This window comes from Acanthochromis polyacanthus, chromosome 7, assembly GCF_021347895.1.
Source record: "Acanthochromis polyacanthus isolate Apoly-LR-REF ecotype Palm Island chromosome 7, KAUST_Apoly_ChrSc, whole genome shotgun sequence".
NCBI classification, from domain to species: Eukaryota; Metazoa; Chordata; class Actinopteri; family Pomacentridae; genus Acanthochromis; species Acanthochromis polyacanthus.
The window spans coordinates 33230318-33251580 of NC_067119.1; the positions used below are offsets into that span (position 1 = coordinate 33230318).

General features: G+C 41.2%; 2 protein-coding genes across 2 annotated transcripts in view; one reads left to right on the forward strand and one right to left on the reverse strand.

Annotated features, from left to right (window-relative positions):
* Positions 1–5492: 5492 nt before the first annotated feature.
* LOC110956311 (sarcoplasmic/endoplasmic reticulum calcium ATPase 2-like) overlaps positions 5493–21263 on the forward strand; it is a 40137-nt gene continuing 24366 nt past the window's right edge. The window contains exons 1-5 of the mRNA XM_051950730.1: positions 5493–6132; positions 8915–8932; positions 9024–9106; positions 11919–12023; positions 13093–13231. Coding sequence (XP_051806690.1) covers positions 6015–6132; positions 8915–8932; positions 9024–9106; positions 11919–12023; positions 13093–13231 — 463 coding nt within the window. The 5' untranslated portion in view covers positions 5493–6014. The remainder of the gene's footprint in view (positions 6133–8914; positions 8933–9023; positions 9107–11918; positions 12024–13092; positions 13232–21263) is intronic.
* Positions 17462–19273, reverse strand: LOC127534752 (uncharacterized). Its single transcript, XM_051950732.1, has 2 exons — positions 17727–19273; positions 17462–17515 (listed from the first exon to the last, which is right to left on the reverse strand). Exon 1 carries the CDS (start codon positions 19268–19270, stop codon positions 17966–17968), a length of 1305 nt encoding a protein of 434 aa, XP_051806692.1. The 5' UTR covers positions 19271–19273; the 3' UTR covers positions 17462–17515; positions 17727–17965.

The window sequence follows — 21263 nt, forward strand, 5'->3', positions numbered from 1 at the left end:
GTGCATTTTCATGTTCTTCAACCCATTCCTGAGCAGTTTTTGTGGTATGGCAGAGCACACTGACCTGCTGAGGGAGGTTGCTGCTGTTGGGGAGCAGAGTTGCTATGGTGGTATGTTTTGTATGGAATAATGTTTAGGTGGGTGGCATGTGTCAGTGCAACATCCATATGAAAGCCAGGACCGGAGGTTTCCCAACAGAACATTCTAACATTATATTGACTTTAACTCAATTTTAATGTTGTGGTTGATCGATGTATACCATTATTTATCATTATATACACTACTCACAATCAGTTAGGGATATTATTTGCATGAGTGCTTTTCCTATTTGGTCTGAATTTTAATGAAATAAGTAATAGTTCCCTTTAATATTACTATTAATGAATGAGAAGAAGCACCATTTTCATTAGTGCAATATTTATTACCCCGACCCGACGCTCATCAGTGAACAGGACGGTAGACCACTGCTGCATTGTCCAGGTCACATGGTCTTGTGTCCACTACAAACGGTCACGGCGGTGTCTTGGTGTCAGTGGAGTCGCCTGCAACGGTCATCTAGCATTCAAGCCAAAGCGGTGGAGTCGGTTGCGAATGGTTTGTCTGGAAACCCTAGTACCCCTCACTTCTGGTAAATAGGCCTGCAGCTGTGTAGCAGTAGCGTAACGGTGTCTGAGTGCATAGGTCCTTAGCTACTGGTCATCATTGCGGTCTATCATTCGTGGGGCTCCACTCCTGGGTCTGTCACCAACACTGCCAGTAGTTCTGTGTCTTGTTGCAAGTCTGCTGAAGACACTTTGAGACACACCAAGATCACGAGCAACATCTGACTGCCTGCTGCCAACCTGAAGACACGCTGTGGCCAGGTGGTGCTGCTTGTTCATTAGGTGAGATTGTGTGTTCATGGCTGCTTGAATGATGAACTGGGAATGAATTAGTGATAATACCAGCTTTTTATACCCCCAGAATGTTGAAATTGATGCCATATTGAAAAGGGTTGCCTTTTTGTATTTTTGGTATTTGCCCCAATATATAAGGTGCACTGTTCACAGTGAGGCCATTACGTGGAAAACACAGACTGAGGTGTGTCTAAGCACCCTAATACAATTGCCTTCCTAACCCCAAAATCACTGAAGTGAAACAAACACCTTTTGTATGAAATCCACTGAGGACCCCACAATGTCCCTAACTTATTGTGAGTAGTGTATGTTCACATATTTTTTTATCTTTTGAGGATTTTATTTTTAGTGTACATAGTGTGCCTTTTTCTGTTTTTTTATCTATAGCTGGGAGTCACAAATTGAAATTTTAATGTGAAAACATATCGACAATAAAGATTATTTATGAAACATTTTAAAAGACGAAAGCAATTTAATTGTCCAACTTCTCTGCTTCTATTTATTCTTTACAATCAATCTTTATCCAGTTTGGGCTTGCATAAATTTGACCTCTGATACTGAATTTTGATTACTTTTCTAGCAAGCGACTCTTCACTCTACACAGACTCTCTTGAGTGCCTCATGTTGTTCCCAACAAATGTCTTCATAGATGTTTCAGGACCCAACCCTTCCTCTCACAGCAACTTAATCTGTTGTTGACAGCCAATGTTAGTGGCTCTTGTGCCAAATGGATCAAGTGTGCATTGTAAAAGGCAGCTTGATGTCCAACAGGGCAGGTTCATATTATTATTGTTACAGCACCTTGTGCTTCTTAGGGCCTTATTAAGACATGCTAACAGACGATCCATGCCAGTCCTGTAAAACATCTGACAGTGATACCCTGTAAAGAACACCATGAAGGCTGAGGGGTTAACCTCCTGCCCTCACAACTTCACAGCAAATTGCCTTCACTTATTTTGCAAATGTGCTGGGTAAATCAGATTTATAGAGGATTTGTTGGTACCCCAAAAGAGGTTTGTTTTAGCCAACACCAAAGGAAACTCACCTACACCAAAATCTTAATAACTGAGAATAAAAAACGATATATGTGTATATTTGCTAAACCAAAGCTATTTTATTTACTCAACATGATAGACATATTTGTTTATCAAATGGGAGGTACATGATTTCTATCAAATAAGGCAGCACAGAGTCATTGACTTTGCTGTATATAGATGGATCATACATAATAACCCCCAAGGTTTCATTCTGAATCAGGAAAAGCTTGATATAGTCTGGCTTTATTCATTGGATTTGAAAAAAAAGACTTTGTATTTTGTGGTTTTTATTCTATCTTGTGGTGCTGCTATGTCTTCTCTGAGCATGAGCTCATTTCTCTCAAACAAAAATAGGGGCCTTTGTCAAGTGTTAATGAGGCAGTGATACAGTGAAAATAACAGCTAATCAATATAGCTCTGAGAACAATGTATAGAGTTGTCTGTCAATTTAGATATAAAAGTATATATAAATGTGCATTTATGCTGTGCAATGGTCTAAAACGATACAATATTTACTCCTAGATGCAACAATTCTTTCAACAAGTCGGCTCTTTCTGCTACAGATTATTAATCAAAAATATGTTCTGGATGTGCAGAAAGCTTTGAGAAGTCATGAGCATAAATCTTGTGGAAACCACAGAAAAGATACAGTGAAAAGAGTGATGTAATGATAGCTCTTCTTTAAAATATATTCTGCTTTATTGTCTGTTTTACTCTAAATGGGACCAGAATTTAATAAATGAGCAATATGTTGTATTTAAGGACACTTGAAACTCAAAAATGGGACCATAAACTCAGTAGTAAAAAGTTAACAAAGGTAAAATAAAATAAGAATTCTGTCATTTTTTCACAGACTTCCACACAATTGGACTACTTTTTGCAACCAATGGAGTGTAGGTTTACTTCCCCAAACAAAAGACACAAAAGGGAACAGAAGAGTAAATCAGACCTATATGTGTGTTGACTTAGCAGGAATTATATTAAATAAGAAAAGTTGATCTAAAGGAAAACATTTGAAAGCAGCACAGGATGCTTGATAGACATACTGCATCATATTTATTACATTTTGAATTTCGTAATGTTTTCCTTGACATAAATAAAGACATTTACTCCATAAATAGATGCAGGAAACAGACAGAGCCAGACTTTATTTTCATGGAGGTGGCTGGGCTGAGGCTATTACTCACACTGGAGTGGCAAAGAAACTGATATTTCTTTTTTTTTTTTAAACCTGTTTGTTTCCTCCAAGTGGCAAATTACTGTAGGACAAATAGTCATTTTTGGGTCACTTCAATCATTTGCTTACGCAGGCATTACTTCCATGTAAAAATACACTGTGAGGAGAAGTCATATAATAGGCTATTTTTATGTTACCCTCAACCCAATTAAAAAAAAACACACACACAAAAAAAAACTGGAATGGTTGTTTCAAATTAGGCATTTTAAGTTGTTGGTTTAAAATTTTAGGTTAGAGGGTTACAGGACATATCTCCAGTTGGATGAGGATGCGTGTAACCCCCTAGTGGACATCACTATTGTTCGTTTGGGGTGGCTGCACTTGTTACAGTCATGTAGCTCCACTTGTGCTAGAAAAAGCACATATTGGCGCATTAAAATTCATCAGAATGCCAGAAATGATGTGTTTGACATTCCTGGAGGAGGACACACATATTGTATCTTCCTCTCAGTGTTTAAACAACGTCTGCGCGTTTTCCACAAGAAAGGGTAGCGCAAAGCTATGTTCTCTCTTTATTTTTCATATTTTCATCACATTTTCAGACTGGATTGAATGTCTCACTCTACCTCTTGTAACCCTGTTATGCATATCATCAGGAGAAGGCAATTTCTTTTTTCTTGTTCTTGATTTTTTTTCCACCAGTGAGTTGGTCCTCAAGCAGTAACAGCTAGCTAAATAACTAGCTACTACTGGTGAGAAAAAGCTAACATCAGCATGGATTAGCAACCCTGTTACTGTGATTAGAGTAGGGTTGGCAAACGACAAACAAAATATGGAATAAAGATGGTACCATTGATGTGTAAGCTGGGCCAATCAAGCCTTTGATAGTTTATGACCTAATATTGTTGAATATGTAGCAGAAAATTGTAAAAGAGAAGGTTTATTTTTCAAACATTTTGTAGCCCAAATGTCCTCCAATACTGGAATGAACCATATACTCATGGGAGCCAAAGGTTTACAGTCATTTTGATAGAGAAGTTGGTCTCCTAGCAGTAGAGAAGAGGCAGAGGCTAGTCCAGGGGTGTCAAACATGAGGCCATCAGGCCAAAACCGGCCCACCACAGAGTCCAGTCCGGCCCGCGGGACGACGTAAAGTGTAAAAATTACAGAGAAGACTAGAACTGCAAATTGGAAATTTGAAAAACTACAAATTTTAAATATTTTCTACACCCTGACAAGTTGTTTTGATCATAAAATAAAAGACTAGATTGTTCTTTGGTAATTTTGTGTCTCATTTATGTAATATTTTATCATTCTTTGTATGATTTTTGATAACTGGCTAATTGTTTTTGTTGTTTTGCTTCTCATTTTTTTTCGTTTTGTATTTCCTTTTTGTTTCACTTGTGTTTTTTGTCTTATTTTTGTCACTTTGTGTTTTGTTTTAGTCATTGTTTTGTGTATCATTTTTGCCATTTTGCGTGTTTTTGTCTCGCTTGTGCTGTTTGTCTATCTTTTTGTTGTTTTGTTTCTTGCTTTTGTCATTTTTTTTACTTGTTTGTCATTTAGGTAATTCTTTGTCTCGATTGTATCAATTTTTTGTCGCTTTACTTTTTTGTCAAATTTTTTGTGTATTTGTTTTGTGTCATTTGTCCATTTCTCACTTTTGTCATTTTGTCTAATTTTTAGAATATTTTGTGTTGTTTTTGTTATTTTTTGTCTGACTTTTGTCATTTTGATCAGAAACTAAATAATTTTATTGTTCAGTTCCAGATACCTATGACTAAATGTTTTGTGTCTTTGTAGATATACTGAGATCGATACGGTTCAATGTGTAAATGATAAACTGAAGCATAATGTTGTTGAAACTGAACTTATTTTTCTTCAGAAATTTCAGGTTGTTCATAATGTTCTGAAAAAAGATAATTCCTTAAATGTAAACATTTTCAGAACATAGGTGTTGCATTAAAATAAAGGAAAAATTTGGAGTTGTAATTTATTGGTTTACATGCTGTGATTTTACTGGTCCAGACCCCTGGAGATCAAATTGGGCTGAATGTGACCCCTGAACTAAGATGAATTTGACACTCTTGGGTTAGCCTATCTGTCACTTTGATAAACATACTTCTGTGGCCCTTACAAGAGACAAGATGAGGACTCTGGGGCATTAGGGTGAAGCTGATGCAAACAAGAATGAATAAGAGACAAGCCTTCATATGAGAGAGCGCACAGTTAATATGTGGAATGTGTTTAATAATATCGACCGAGTGTCAGCAGTAAAACACAGATTTTCACCACATATGGGAGGAGCACTTATATCAATGCAAACTAACCCTGTCCTTCATGCTTCCAAACAGGGTCTGATAGGGTCTAGTGAGCTCTTCAGTTCCGGGTTTCTGTGTTTTCACGGCTTCTGGTCTGAACGCAGCTGACAGCCTTCGTCCAATGACAGGAGTCCACATGCAGCGCAGGAAGAGGGGCAGCAGAGAGGCGCTGATAAACCAGACTGTCGGCACCGAGCTCAGCCACACGGAGCTGCGCCACGGCGAGAAACGGTACGGTCGGTACGGTAGCCCAGAGGAGCAGCGGACCGGTGAATGCGGTCCTCAGCACGGGACACTGCTGCAGACACAACCCGCCGTGTTCGGAGATAAGCGGCCCCCCAGAGTCACCTCCATCCAGGGAGAAGAGGAACCAGGCTCTCCGTGACACATTTCCCATCATTCCCGTGAAGAACAGCCCTAGAGGGGGACACGGCGGCCGGTAGCTGTCGGTAGCTCTCCGGGTGTGAATCCACCGCTCTGGTACCAAACTCCTCTCCGTCCAGGGTCCAGAGAGCTCCAGAGCCTGCCGTCCAGTGCAGCGGTGTTTTTGTGAAGCTGAGCGGGAAGCAGCCGTGTGTCCGCCATGGAGAACGCTCACACCAAGAGTGTGGAAGAAGTTTACAGTTATTTCTGCGTCAATGAGAGCACCGGACTTTCTCTGGACGAGGTGAAGCGACAGCGAGAGAAATGGGGCCTAAACGGTACGACTCTTTCCAGTACAGACACCACAAACACCGCTGCTTCTGCCGGGAAAACACACCGGTTAGCAGGGCAAGTCTAAAAGTCACCGGGCGGCCGGCGTTACCGGTGCGGTGCCTCAGAGTGGTTATCGTTCAGCCTATACAGCTGCTTTTCGTAACATGCAAATATGTGCTGATAGCAGCCGCCCGTCTGGATGGAAATTCAGTGTTCATTTTAATCGTGACCAAAGAAAGATTTGCAGTTATAATGTGATCATGTATGACATTTCTATTTATAGCAAGTATTGTGGTATTGTTTCTGATGTTTAGGCTGTTTGGTAAGCCTCGTCTCCTTGTTTATATGTGGAAACTACACCTTAATTTCAATATGACATATGACTTTTATAGATAAAATAGAGAAATTATCTTTTGCAATTATCCTCTGAGCTACAATAGGTAACTATAACCCTCATGGATGAAATTAAATGATTTTGATGCATGAATAGCATTTAACTCTCAATGAAGGGGCTGCAGTTATTTCCTGGCAGGTGGAAAACTGCATTATATGAGTTGAATTGGTTCTTAGGGGCTGCACAGTGGTAGGTTAGCACTTTCGCCTTGCAGCAAGAAGATCCCTGGTTCAAATCCCGGCCTGGGCCTGGGATCTTTCTGCATGGAGTTTGCATGTTCTCCCTGAGCATGCGTGGGTTTTCTCCGGGTACTCCGGCTTCCTCCCACAGTCCACAAATATGCTGAGGTTAATTGATTATTCTAAATTGCCTGTAGGTGTGAGTGTGAGTGTGATTGTTTGTCTGTATATGTAGCCCTGCGACAGATTGGTGACCTGTCCAGGAGGTCCCCTGCCTTCGTCAGCTGGATAGGCTCCAGCACCCCCCGCGACCCTAATGAGGATAAAGCGGTGTATAGAGGATGGATGGATGGATAGTTCTTAAAAGCTATTTCGGCTGGTTGAAACAGCTGTATTGGATATGAATAGTTATGCAGAGCAGGTAAACTACTGCAATTCAATTCAATTCAATTTTATTTATATAGCGTCAATTACAGTCAACTCGTCTCAAGACGCTTTACAGAACCCAAATGCCTGACCCCCAGAGCAAGCCCAAAGGCGACAGTGGCAAGGAAAAACACCCTTTTAACAGGGAAGAAACCTCGAGCAGAACCCGGCTCTATATAGGGGGACCCATCTGCCTGCTGGCCGGGCGGGTTGAGAAGGACAGAAGAGGGCAAGGGGGAGGGATGGGAGAAGAGGGAGGGGTGGGAAAGCAAGGAAAACACAACACACATTTGGATACATGCATGACAGGATATGTGACACAGACAAAGTATAAGCTAACATTGAAAACTGACTCATAATTTACTCTTATGATGTACGGCTCTGACATTAAACATACTCCATATATAGCTAGCAGTAGACATGAAGATAATTGCTCCTAGAGACATCAGTCAGTTTTTGGCAGATAATCACTTTTTGGCAGAACACTGACTCCATAAAGGGATTTGACTTGACATCATCATGGTGACCTCAAGGGTTTCCCATCTCTTCCACAGCAACTAATTAATCATTAGTCAACGGCCCTTGTTATGTGTGGTCACGGTGCTGAACATTGTGTCAGTGTAGTCATGGTAAAACATGTTGACACTGTGGACAGAAACTGTAAAAGAGGGAGACAAATTACAACATTGTGTCATTGTTGGATGTTTCTTACACAAAACTGTGAAGCTGCAGGCCATAAAACCAAACCGATGTGGTAAACAAGACTAAAGCGGCCCATAGAGCCAAGGACAACTGCCGACTTTACTGATACTTTTCTGTGAATTTGTAGCAATGAGGACCAAGTTATTCATTCGTTGGTAATTTAAAAATTTTCATTAGTGTAGCTTCAATTTACAAAGGTAAATTTAACTACCAAGTTTAAATATTAAAATCTATTGATTATTATGTAACTTTACCTGAGTCATGTAAATATTACGGTTAAAACCCTCCAACATTATATAATACAGCTTCAACATGTGCTTCTGAACATTGTATCAGTGTGTAGTCATGGTTAAACAGTTTTAAACAAACCTCACTGTGACACTGTTGACAGTAGCCGTAAAGTATGGAGACACTGTTGAACATTGTGTCATTGTTGGAGTAACCGTAACCTTGTTGAAAAGTGCAGCACATCGGCCCATGTGCCTGGGGATCTGGGAGGCATCTGATCCTGAACAGAGGCCACAGGATCACTGGAGTAACATTAGCTGTCAAAGTTAATCTCTCTTGTCCTGGACTTAAACAGCTGTTTTATATTAATATCACCTGGGAGGTCATGCAGGGTGATTTCCCTGAAGTCACTGTGACCTTTGTGCTGATTGGAAATGCCATGTTTTTTCCTATTGTGAAACCAAGCTTCAAGAATTCAAACTATATCCACCTGTTAGTGGTGTAAAGCTGACGCGAACATCAGCTTTAAGAAAAAAATATGAAATGATTGGTTTAATGGGGATGATCTGAGCACTACGTCACTGTGTAATGCAATATGTATGACTGGATCATCACTGAGGAAAAATTGAGAATATGCTGCTGGTTTTGACACCTAATCATGATTTAGTGCTATCAGGTTAAGACTTCTCAGACATACAGAGCACCGAGCTTTTCTTGTTTAGGAGTAAGTTCCAAAAAAGGAACAGGAACTGACAGACCATCTAACCAAAGAACAAGTATTTATCCATCACTTGTCTTCTTTTTCTTCTTTGTCTGCTTCCTGTGTGATCCTGGATCGACTCCCACATCTGCACACAGAGTTGCCAGCAGAGGAAGGTAATCACTACTGTTACCGACGCGGTTACTGTGATTTTATTAGAACAAGTTCTTGTGACGGATTGTTTTTCACCAACTCCTCTGTCTGCAGGGAAATCTTTATGGGAGCTCGTGCTTGAACAGTTTGAAGATTTACTCGTGCGAATCCTTCTGCTGGCTGCGTGTATATCTTTTGTAAGTAAATCACATTTTGGTTTTGGTTTACTAGTACTGTCTGATATGATGCTTGTCTTATTGGGGTTGCTGCATTCATGAAGGAGTTTCGACTGCGCAGACTCGTGCTCTGTCATCTCATCTTCAACTCGATGAATGGAACTGAATTAAAATTTGGGTCTGTTCTAAATTCAAGTCAGTTCCTGACTTGCAGATGAATTTCCTTTGCACTGTTACACTCCTCTTGCATGCTGCGTTTGTAATTCGAAAGAGATGATGTGCTAATCCATGAACTAAGCCCAAAAACTTAAGGAACTCTCATCCCGTCCTTCAAATAGTTTTCTGTTCCCACCTCTGGTGAAAAGATTGTTTACGTGAAGTCAAAACTGAAGATGGGATTATTATTAAGCCCAGTTTGGTGAACGGCAGGGGACAGTTTATGCAGTGCATAGTGCTGAAGTGTGAAAGACTTCAGTTTGTATAACTCGGCTGTGGTTACACTCGCATAGTAGGGAGCTAAACAGCTGAGAAGGCTAGCGACCCATCTGAGGAATGGTGACAACAGCAGCAGCAGCATTGAGTTGCTGTCACCCTGTGCCAAGTAAGACATTTGACTTGTCAAGCACTGCTGTGTAATGACTTACCGCGGTCTTGCCCGGGCCGCTGACTTTTAGTGCTACAGAGATAAATGTTTGATAGTGGTCTGCCATTATGTAATAGTGTCATCAGCATGTGTCCGAACCCATTCAGGAGCTACATTAAATGAAGATCTCAGGTTTTAACACTCGATAATGTTGCAGTGTCCTGAAGATACAGGGCTTTCTATACATTTATTTTTAAATTAGTAATATCTGTTTCACCAAAATTAAGAAATGAAAAAAACCCTGTTCTTATGGAAATGTGACTTCCCTAAGCTATGGTTGGAAAGTTTTTCAGTGATGGATACAAAACTGGAATAAATTTTTGGCACTGCATGAGTCACTTTTGCGGTTTTACTGTTTCACATTGTTAGAAACAACTGTGCACTAGATTAACAGATGGCTGAAGAAGAACATTTTGATAAGCGAGGCTTCCCGCGTGTTGGTGTGTGAGCTGGTATGTAGTGTGCGGTGCCCGGTCAGGTGATACTGAGGTGTCAGTGGCTGCTGTCTGATGGGAACAGAGCACCACTCAAGACCAAATTTGGGCCCTCACCCCTCAGTGGGAGGACTCTTTGTCAGACACCCACCTCAATGTAAATTTTATCACTCCTATATTTAATGTATGTCTGTAAAACTGATCCTACTGCAGCAGTTTCTCAGAAGTAAGTCTGTATTACTTTTGTTAAATTTCTTTGGGTTTGTGTCAGAATACAGTATATGTTTTAAGAGCCTGTTCCTGGTTTTTACAGGCAGCATTTTATGAGATTAAGTGCTCTAAATGTTTGTAATCTTATTAGTCCTCAACTGATTGGTTGTCGACAGTTAAATAATTGCCCTTTGCTTCGATAAGGAATTAATAAGTCCTCCAGCTTCTCTAAAGTCAGTATTTGCTTCTTTTCTGTAATTGAATATTACTGTAAGCAATATATATTTAGGTTTTCAACTGTGGGTTGGACAAAACAAGATGTCTTAAGAGATCACCTCAGGCTCTGACAAACTTTGACAGACATTTTTTTTGCTATTTTCTGCCATTTTATATTATCCACAGCTAATCCATTATGTGACTTTACTAAGGTAAGTCAATACATAAGGGACTGTTAGTTGCAGCTCTCATATTTTACCTTTGGGCAAAGTTGTAAATCTCTTGCTTGTGTCAGGACATACAGTAGGGCACTATTAAGTGCAGTGCTTCTGTATTGACACAGCTATTAAGAGTTATGCCTCCCATTAGAGTTATGCCATTCAAAATGTCTTTGGCGTCCACCACAGTCAGATTCTTAGGTCTCACTGACGTTGATTGCTTTATTACATTATGGGAGATTAACTAATTAGTTGTGACACACCAGGTAATTTAAGGACAGTTTTCTAAGGAACAGCAATTCAGATGAGACTCCAGGTAAAGATACGGTGTTTTATTTTAACTGTCAAAATTTCTGCTGTATATGCAACCATGTGGAGACCAGTCCTTTTGTGCTGGTGAAAGAGATCAGTGGAAAGGTTTAAAATGTTTAAGTTAATGAAAATAACTTAAACTATTTAAAGTCTCTTCAGCCGTCTTAATAGTGGCATGTGTACATCCTTGAATTAAATGCTTATAGAAAAGCTTCCATCCCTACGCACTTCAGCTGGACTGTGCAGATTTGGCTGTAAAAATAGATCAATAATTGCAAATATCCACAGGAGAATATCAACAGTTGGACTGCTAGTATTCCTAGAATTCAGTTAACAACCAGAGTAAATAAAAAAGTATGCTCTTATGTTTCCAAAATGTAGACAAGATTGTGTTGGTTTTAATGATTGAATTAGATATTTATTTTCAGCTGTATGATATAGTTTTTTTTTGTTATTTTCATGTGCATTAAATTTCATATATGAAATGTGGAAGATGATCTTTAGTTATTAACAACCTTGAGTTTTATTGTCAGAGCTCTGGCAGTTGATAAACAGCTGAACCCTCATGTTAATGGTTTGTAATGCTGGCATTAAAAGATCTCTCTAAATGATATCTATTGGACCAGTTAGAGTCGAATGATTGATTGGTGCCTGTACAGCAGGTTTGTCATCTATCGGAGAAGTGATTTTTACACCCCCCCCCCCTGATTTTTGTCTCTTTTTGTCATTGTAGTTTGCTGATGTGTGTTCTGTGAAATTCCTGCAATCAGTAATTACGTATTTTCCTGAAATGTTCTCAGGTCCTGGCCTGGTTTGAGGAGGGAGAAGAAACTATCACAGCTTTCGTGGAGCCTTTTGTAATTTTACTCATTCTAATAGCGAATGCCATTGTCGGTGTGTGGCAGGTGAGGGAACACATTTCAAAATACCTGTATTTAAATCTCACTATAGCTCTCATGTATCTGGACAATATATCTGTAATGCATTTCTGTTGCAGTGAATCACATTTCATTTAGGAAAATCAATGTTTTCTTGCTTTGTTGATTTCAGCAGCACAAATGGAAACTTAAGGATAAATTGCTGAGATAACCAGCCTTTACACATGAAATAATTTTAAAATCAATACATTAAGCAAATTTCACAATGATATTGAAAGCTCTACCTTGTCAGTTTGAGCTCTATAATGCATTGTTGAAATACCATCAGTACAACAGACTGATAAATATCCTGCCTTTATCATTTTAATCATGTATCCATTGCAGTCTAATCCAGTGCAGTACTGTTTTGTGCATACAAAATGTAGACACAGATTCAACAGAAACACTTCAAAGGTGATGCACAGAGGTGTATATGTCAAGCTAAAATACAGTCACCAGTGAGAGCAGACGCGAGTGATCTAGAAATTGTGCCCAATCTGCTGCGGGTGATATTATTAAAGCTAAATATGGACGCAGAATGTGATTCAGTGAGAGGACTTCTGAAAATGTACTTAATAATTCTACATGTTTAATTAGTTTTAACGTTTGTTAGACTTCACTGGCACTGTAGCCTTAGATAGTCACTATGTATTGAAAGTTATTTTAGTGTCAAGATTGTTTCAAAGAAGCTTCCTATTGAAAAGGAACAGCCTGTCAGTTTTCATCAGCAGTCTGTCTTCATGTTGCTTACATATGAGGCTAGCTTATTTATTTATTTTACAGTAAAAGTGTGTGGGCAGACCGTTCTGACTGATGTGTTTTTATTTCTGATGAAGATTTCTGGTGAAGGATAAAAGTGGAAAAGACAGAAAATGATGTGATTTTTATATTTCAATAAAAGCGCAGATATCTCCAAAACCTGATGAAACAAACATTGAGCTGGAAGAGTCAGTGGCTCTTCAAGGGAGAACATTCATCTCTGTTTATGTGATTTTTATTAGTTCACTTCAGAGCTGCTCAGAAATGTTAGCAGTGAAACTCGTGTTCTCCTCAACAGGAACGCAATGCTGAGGATGCAATTGAGGCACTTAAAGAGTATGAGCCTGAGATGGGGAAAGTGTACCGGCAGGACAGGAAAACTGTGCAGAGGATCAAGGCCAGAGACATTGTGCCTGGTGACATCGTGGAGGTTGCTGGTAGGTTGATCATGCATGCTTGCAAATGAAACCTAAATTTATCCAAGTAAACATATAACAGTGTCACAGCAGAATAAAATGCCTATTATAAGGGCAATTAAGTCATGTCTATTTAAATATACACAAGGTCACGTTTAAATCGACATGACCTAATTGCCCTCATTATAGGTATTTTATTTTGCTGTGACACTGTCTTTCTATGTTTACTTAAATACATTTAGATGTTTATTTAATTTGCAGACTTATCTTAGCCCAGAGAAACGTGTGAGCATCACATGAATAAGCTTGGAATGAAGCTTGAAATTCATATTTAATTGGGAATTGAATGCTACTGGAGTTTCTGTCAAAAAAACATCCCCATTCCTTGCCTGTATTTGGCTCTGCCTAAGGAAAAGCCAACTCTGGACATATCATTTAAGTCCAGGTATCGTCATGAATCGTATTTAGCACAAGCTCAAACTTCCCTCATCCCCAAGTGGCACTGCAGAGGTGACTCACCCTCAAAGAGGGATGTATTTTGAGATGCTCCTATTAACCCATTGTCTCTAAGGGCTGCTATTACAGTCCACTTAACTGGGTGTGTGTTTGTCCACACACACCAAGTTTGAAGTTGCTTTAGTAACATGCTTCTACTGTGTCTTCCCAATTCAACAGTTTCCGCCCCATTCAGTTGGTGAACAGAGCCTGGAGCGATTCATGCCTGTGAGCTTTAGTCAGCATGTTTTGGCGGCTGAAATGATGTAAAGCTTTGATGTTGAGAGTGCTGTTTTCCCCACGGCAAACACAAATAGAATTCTGCAGAGTCTGTGTTGAGGAATGCTGGAGTCCTTAAAGCGCTGCCGTTATCCAGATTTTCTTTGACCCTAAGCCGCTCAAGTGATGCATAGTTTTTTCTGTGCATAGTGGTATGTTTTATTTCTAGCTCTCATAGGCCGTTTAGATTTTGGAATGCAGTATTTATAGAGGCAGTGACAGTCATGAAGATGACAGGTGTCTGGTCCCACCCCATGTGTGCCCCTCCCATCCTGCTGTGGGGAACATAGCTACAGTGGATGACGCGGGACAGTGTTCAGCAGGACTCCTGACTAACCTTGACAAGGACAAATGAAGCAGCAGTTTGCTTCATGGGATTCCACTGTTTTTCTAGTTTTGCTGGCTTTGTTTGACACTGCCTATCATGACATTATACATTAATTATATGTTGTAAAAGAAGATGAGCATGCAGACCTTAAACGTTTGGCTCAGATTTAAAGAGAAACATGTGAGTCAAAGCATATTTGAAAGCTAGTTATTTAAGAACTCTTGATAAAGGTAGCCCGAAGCTTTGCTGTCAGCATCTTGAAGCTTACTAAAAAGAGCAGCCCAGCAGGCAGTAAACAGGATGTTTTTCCTGCACTCAGGAGAAGCTCATCAGCTTTGCTTGCTTCTCAAATCCTCCAAATATCTTCTACAATGGGTCCTGTCAGGCTCCCTTTTTATGAATAATATTTTCCCGCAGCTCCAAAGTGACCCTTTGCCACGCAGAGGAGGAGTGTGATGACGCAGATGCTGGCTGGGTGGCTGCTGAGCTGAGGTAGAGGACACAGAGATGAGCCCTCTGTGGCTGCCTCAGCCGTGAGAAGAATAGCCCGCAGCCAATCTGTGCAGCTCTGCCAGGGTGCTGCTGTGGGTTTGAGCGCTACCTCCTACTCGTGCCTGATCGCTCATCAGCCTCAGTTGCATGTTTTTTTTAAATTTGTTTAATACCATGGAAATAACATTATGTATGATGCGTTTCTCAGACTTTTATCTAAATTACATTTTCATGCTTTGTAATTAAGTGTTTTCATCTCGAAGCAATGGAAGCGCAGGGGGCAGATGTCGACTGTCTGTGCTGGTCTTCGCTTTCCTTTCTGACTGGGTGGTCTGAGTCAAATCATGCTGTGGTGCATCAAACCTAAACCTTTATGTGCTTGAGAAATGATCTCACTCAGATCAATTATTTTGCCTGAATTGCTTAGATTATAAAACCATTGATTGAATATAGTTGGTAATGATGAATCAAAGATTTAGTATAATCCGGATAAAGACTAGCTTTAGGATGGACAAACACCAGCAGCCAACATCTACATCACATAACCAACCTAAAAAGACATTGGCTGATAACACTTGAGGCTCCTTCCTCTGGATTTATATCCTATTCATAACACAGTGCTCACTGTATGCTGCCAGTTTACAGTTTGGTATTAAGAGCTTGCAGATTTGGATGTTGGCCTTTTCTCAGAGCAGCAAGCTCAGTGGGTTTGTTCTCTGTGGCCTGTGAAGTTGTGGAGTCTGGCAGTGATGGGACTCATGCAGGGGGCAGTATAGGGGGTGGATCTCTCATCTGCCGCTATTGTACTAGAGAGATGACCTTATAGGGAAGTGCTTTGTGGATAACAGTGCCACCCCATCATGCTCAACGCACAGCGATCCTACCCATCAGCACCCGCACCCTCCACTGAGATTCCAGACACCATGGATAGTATGTGGCATTTAATGTGGTCTGGCAAGCGTCCGTTGTCACTGGGGAACTGTCTTTTGGCAAAGGTTCATGACTTGTCAGCAAGACTGAGAGAAATGGTCTCATCTTGTGGTGTGGGGGAGCAGGCTTTGGAAACACAAAAACCTCACGTGTACTGAGGTCCAGACAGAGGGGCAGGGAGGTTTTCATTTAAACCAAATAGTGCAGGCTGAATGCACATAATTGGTTGGACATGAGTATGCATATAAGCTCATGAATAAATTATGTGCAGCACGTCAACTTAAATGTGTATGTGTTGTATAAATCTCAAGTAGTGCCTATTGCAGCAGAAAGTCTCCATTTTTACAGCTTACTTCTAGCGTTATACAGGTTCTCTGTTCAGCCTCAGTCATACTGCCGTGACTGCTGGGAATTCATGCGATGCTGTGTGGTTACAGATGGGATGGTGAGATGTCAGACTTTAACTCGGGAAAGGCTTTAAATCCGAGCCTCTTCTGAAAGTGTTGACCTGGAGACATATGGAGAATGTGAACCTCTGACCTGTTTCTTTGCACACATCCTTTTTTATTTATTGAAGCTATAAAAGCTGTACTTAAAGTGTTCAGTAGTGTATCCACAAACATGGCTACAACTTAGATTTTATGCTTTGCTTGATATCTTAAAAAACTATTTTCTGTGGTGCTTGGCTGCCGTCACAAGATGTTTTCTCTGTAACATCAGAAAGTCGAAAGTCCAAATTAGTGTTCAGCGCAAGAAGTTAGTGTCATGGTCGGATCCGTAAGATCAATGCCAGATAATAAATTATTTTAACTTCAGAATGAAATTTGTCATGCCAAACATATGTGTAATTTCCAGCATGCTCTACTAAACCCCTAGTTAATTTTGGCAGGATTTTTAGTGCTCCCAGTCCTGGGACAAGTTTAGTTACTGTGGCAACAGAAACAGTTGCAGCAGGCTGAGACTCTACATAACATGTAGAGCCTCAGCCTGCTGCTGCTTAAGATTCATAACAGACAAAGAAAAAAGCAGAGATCTCAGGGAGACTGTAAAGAGATGCTGCTTACATAACTGAGGTCACAGTTGAGCTCAAGTCCAAGTCAACTGACACGTGTTTGCATCTGTGACAATGTAACAGCAGGAAGTCAAGAAGCTAGTCTGCTCATGATAAATATTGATTTATCTTTCCTACCTGCTGACTGCTAACTAAACATTGTGTTCTCAGCTTCTGTTTGCTGATCAAAACAGTGGAACACACTCCTGACTCTAGCATGTACTAACACAGTGGTCACTACCCTAAAAGACTGTTCATTAATATATGCAAGTGCATCCAAAAATATTAGAACATTGTGAAAAAATTGAAGCTTTCATCAGTTACTTAAGAAAGTGAAAATCAATTTATGCCGGAGTCATTGTACAGAAAGTCAAATATTTCTTTTTTTAAAAAGAAAAGTTTGATGATTATGGTGTATAGCTCTTGAAAATACGAAATCCAAGTTCTCAAAGTATTAGAATATTCCAAGTTTTTGTCAATTTCTCATCCCACGATATAAATGCTATGAATCTCTTGGTCTAGTTCAGCAAACACAACCACAGTCATGGAAAAGACTGTCGACTTCAAAGTTGTCAAAAGACGCCTTCCACAAGGAGAGTAGGCCACAGATGATTATTCTGCCCTCCCCAACGTCTTGTTAAGTTGGCAGGTAGTGAACAGTCTTCATAAAAAAGACAACGTTTTGTGGGTTCAGGCCACGCTTTATTGTCTCCACATGAATACTGTAAAACTGAAAAGACAAGAAAAATACAATAAGTCACGACATACACGAAAATACGCATATAAACAAAGTTCGCTAGCTTGATGCTAATCCCTATGGGAAAACCCATTGACATGCTAACGGTTAGCATTGCGGTCGCGGAAAACAGTACGAGATCAAACTCGGCAACATCGTACTTGCTCAATGCAATAACACAATCAGTATGTAATTCAGTACTCACAGGCATATATTTTCCTCACTCTTGAGAAAACGGGGAACAACAATAATAACTCTGAAGACTCTGCCACGAATTCACTTGTTGGTTGCAGAACAGAACAGGAAGTAGCTACGGATGCCTGCAAGGCTCAAAACTCACATCAGGAATTATAACCAAGGTCAAACTATGAAGCGCCACCTGGTGGTGCATAGCTACAAGAACAGAAGCAGCACACTCCCCGCCTGGTATAACACTTTATACCACTATGTACTGGGATTATGAAAGAGAAAAACTATTTCTGAGATAGGCCTCAAGTAAACTTTAGGTGTACCCTGTCTGACTACTTTAACTTCAACTTTCCGCACTCTACCATCTTGGCTAGGTATAGTCTTAACAACAAGTCCAGTCGACCAGTCTGTTCTTTTGGCCTGTGCGTCCTTAAGAAGGACAACATCTCCTTCCTGCAGGTCACGTTTCACAGCATGCCGCTTCCTCCTGGGTTGAAGTGTGGCCAAGTACTCCAGTCTCCATCTTCTCCAAAACGCATCAGCAAGGCCCTGAACTTTCCTCCAGTGCTTGCTGGACAGATCGTTGGCATCAAAATCTCCAACAGGAGCTGACAGCGACTCCACCTTATGCGTCAGCAACATTGATGGAGTGAGAACTGTTGGTTCTTCTGGATCAGAAGATATAGGCACCAAGGGCCTGGAGTTCATAACAGCAGTGACCTCTGCCATCAAAGTGATAAGACCTTCATGTGTGAGGAGGGATGTTTTCTTTTTTAGGAGAAGAGCATCCAGGATGCGTCTTGCAACACCGATCATTCTCTCCCACACTCCACCCCTGTGAGAGGAGTGAGGGGGATTGAAGGTCCAGGTGCATTTGTTGTTTTGAAGGTAAGTTTTCAAATCAGAGTCATCGGTGTTAAAACTGAGTTCTTTGCAGGCCCCGATGAAGTTTGTACCTCGATCAGAACGAAGTGTTTTCACAGGTCCTCTGATTGCTGCAAAACGTCTGAGTGCATTAATGAAGCTTGCCGTGGTCATGGACTCTATCACTTCAATGTGCACCGCTCTGGTGCTCAAGCACGTGAACATGATTGCCCAACGTTTGTTTTCAGCATGACCTCCTCTTGTTCTTCTGGCGATCACTGTCCATGGGCCGAAAATGTCTAGGCCGACATGTGTGAACGGTGGTTCTGGAGAAAGTCTGTCCTGTGGCAAGTCAGACATTTTTTGTTCCTCCAGTTTCCCTCTTAATTTCCTGCAGAAAATGCATTTATGTATCACGTTTGACACAAGTCTCTTTTCCCCAATTAGCCACAGTCCAGCTGATCTAACAGCACCTTCTGTGAAATGTCTTCCTTGATGTGCGACTTGCTCGTGATAGTGTCTTACCAACAAGGTAGCAACGTGAGATTTGGGAATGATTAAAGGGTGTTTGTCATCAAAGGGCAAGTTTGCTGAGGATGTGCGGCCCCGATTCTCAACAGTCCATCCTTGTCCAAGAATGGGGTCAACTTTATTAATGAGCTTTGCTTTGGAATTGGATCTCCTTTTGAAAGACATTGGACTTCTTTGAGAAGAAATCTTGCTGCACAGCTTTGATAATTACTGTTGTAGCTTGTGCACTTTCACTTTCTCTAGCACCACAGACAATCGGAGTTTTCAATGCAGTTCTCGCTCTCTGAATCAGCCTGGAAACTGCTCTTGTCAGCAAACTTCCAGGTGGAGAATCTCTCAAATCTGTGGGATCTGAGAAGACTTCCTGTCACCTTTGTAATATAGGTTGCCACCTCAGGTCGGATCTCTTGATCCACATCCGGATGCACCAACTCGAAGTTGTCTGTCTGAGTGGTGGCTTCTGGCTGAGAGTTTGACAAAAACAATGGCCCAGAGAACCAGTTGGTGTCTTTGAAAGCTGCAGCGGTTACTGGCCGTGTGCCATGATCTGCAGGATTTTCCTCAGTGTTGACATAAGACCACTGGTGTGGATGTGAAGACTTCCTTATCCATACAACTCGGTTGGAAACATATACATAGAATCGGCGTGAGGTATTGTGAATGTTGCCCAACACGATTTTGCTATCTGTGTAGAATTTCACTGCATGCACATCAATGTCCAGTTCATCTTCAGGAAGTCTGCCAACTCGACGGCTAAGACAGCTGCACACAGCTCTAAAACGTTGGGATAGTATGAGCTGGACGTGGAGCTAGCTTGGATTTACCCATAATAAACCCAACATGACAGTCTCCTGTAGTGCTGACTGCTTTCAGATAGGCCCAGCAGCTATGGCGATGTTTGATGCGTCTGAAAACACCACAGAGCTCTCTGTACTGTGTCTGTTTAGCCAGAGAGACGGAACGTAGCACCTGGGAATCTGGAGTTGCACTAGTTCTTTCATTGAATCCCTCCAGAGCTTCCATTTCTCCTGTTTTGCGGCTGGAGTGGAGTATCCCAGTCATAGTGTTCAAGAGATAGTTCTCTCATTATGTTTCTTCCTCCAATTGTGACAGGTGAAGCAAATCCCAAAGGATCAAACAAGCTGTTAACCGTTGACAGAATACCTCTTTTAGTGACAGGCTTCTCCTCATGGGAAACAGAGAAGGTGAAGCTGTCTGACTCAAGGTTCCAGCTGAGACCAGACTTCTTTGAAGCAGGAGTGGTTCTACTCCTAGATCCAGGTCTTTCAGTTCTTTGGCTCGGTCTGCTGGATCAAATGCCTGCATGACAATGTTGCTGTTGGAGGCTATCTTATGAAGCTTGATGTTAGACTCAGCAAGCATTTCTTGGGATGCTTGTAAGACATTGATGGCCTCTGCTTCCGTCGGGAACGAAGCGAGCCCGTCGTCCACATAGAAGTTCCGCATGACAAAGTCCCTTGCATCAGTGTTGGAATCCTCTGCTTCCAGGGCAGCTCGTCTTAGGCAGTAAATTGCAACTGCTGGCGACGGACTGTTGCCAAAGACGTGTACAGTCATTCGAACTCTTTCACTGCCTTTTGAAGGTCTTTGTCTGATACCATAAAAATCTTAAGTAGTCTCGATGCTCCTCTGAGACTGTGAAGCAGTAGAACATCTGCTGCACATCAGCGGTGACTGCAACAGGTTCTTTGCGGAAACGAATTAGGACTCCCACCAGATTGTTGTTTAGATCTGGTCCACTCATCAGCACGCTGTTGAGAGAAACACCTTCATGTTTGGCGCTAGAGTCAAACACGTACCCTAATTTTGTCTGGCTTTTGAGGATGATAAACCCCAAAAAAAGGTAAGTACCAGCACTCCTGACTGTCTTGAAGTGGTGGAGCTGGCTCAGCCTGTTTTTCATCAAACATGTTTTGCATGAATTTAATGAATGCTCTTGCATCTTAGGCTTCTTATCTAACGTTCGCCGGAGGGATGAGAGGCGCCTCAAGGCTTCAGCTTTATTTGGTAGAAGGTTCCGTGGTTTCCTGAAGGGTAAGGGGGCAACCCATGTGTTGGAGCTGTCTCTATAGGCTTGCTTCTCTAGTGTTTCCAGAAAGTTCTCATCTTCAATTGACAGAGCTAGCTTGTCGTCATG

Bases quoted from the DNA above. Each gene is read 5' to 3' on its own strand.
- LOC127534752 (XM_051950732.1), bottom strand. From the start codon at position 19,270: ATGTCTTTCAAAAGGAGATCCAATTCCAAAGCAAAGCTCATTAATAAA.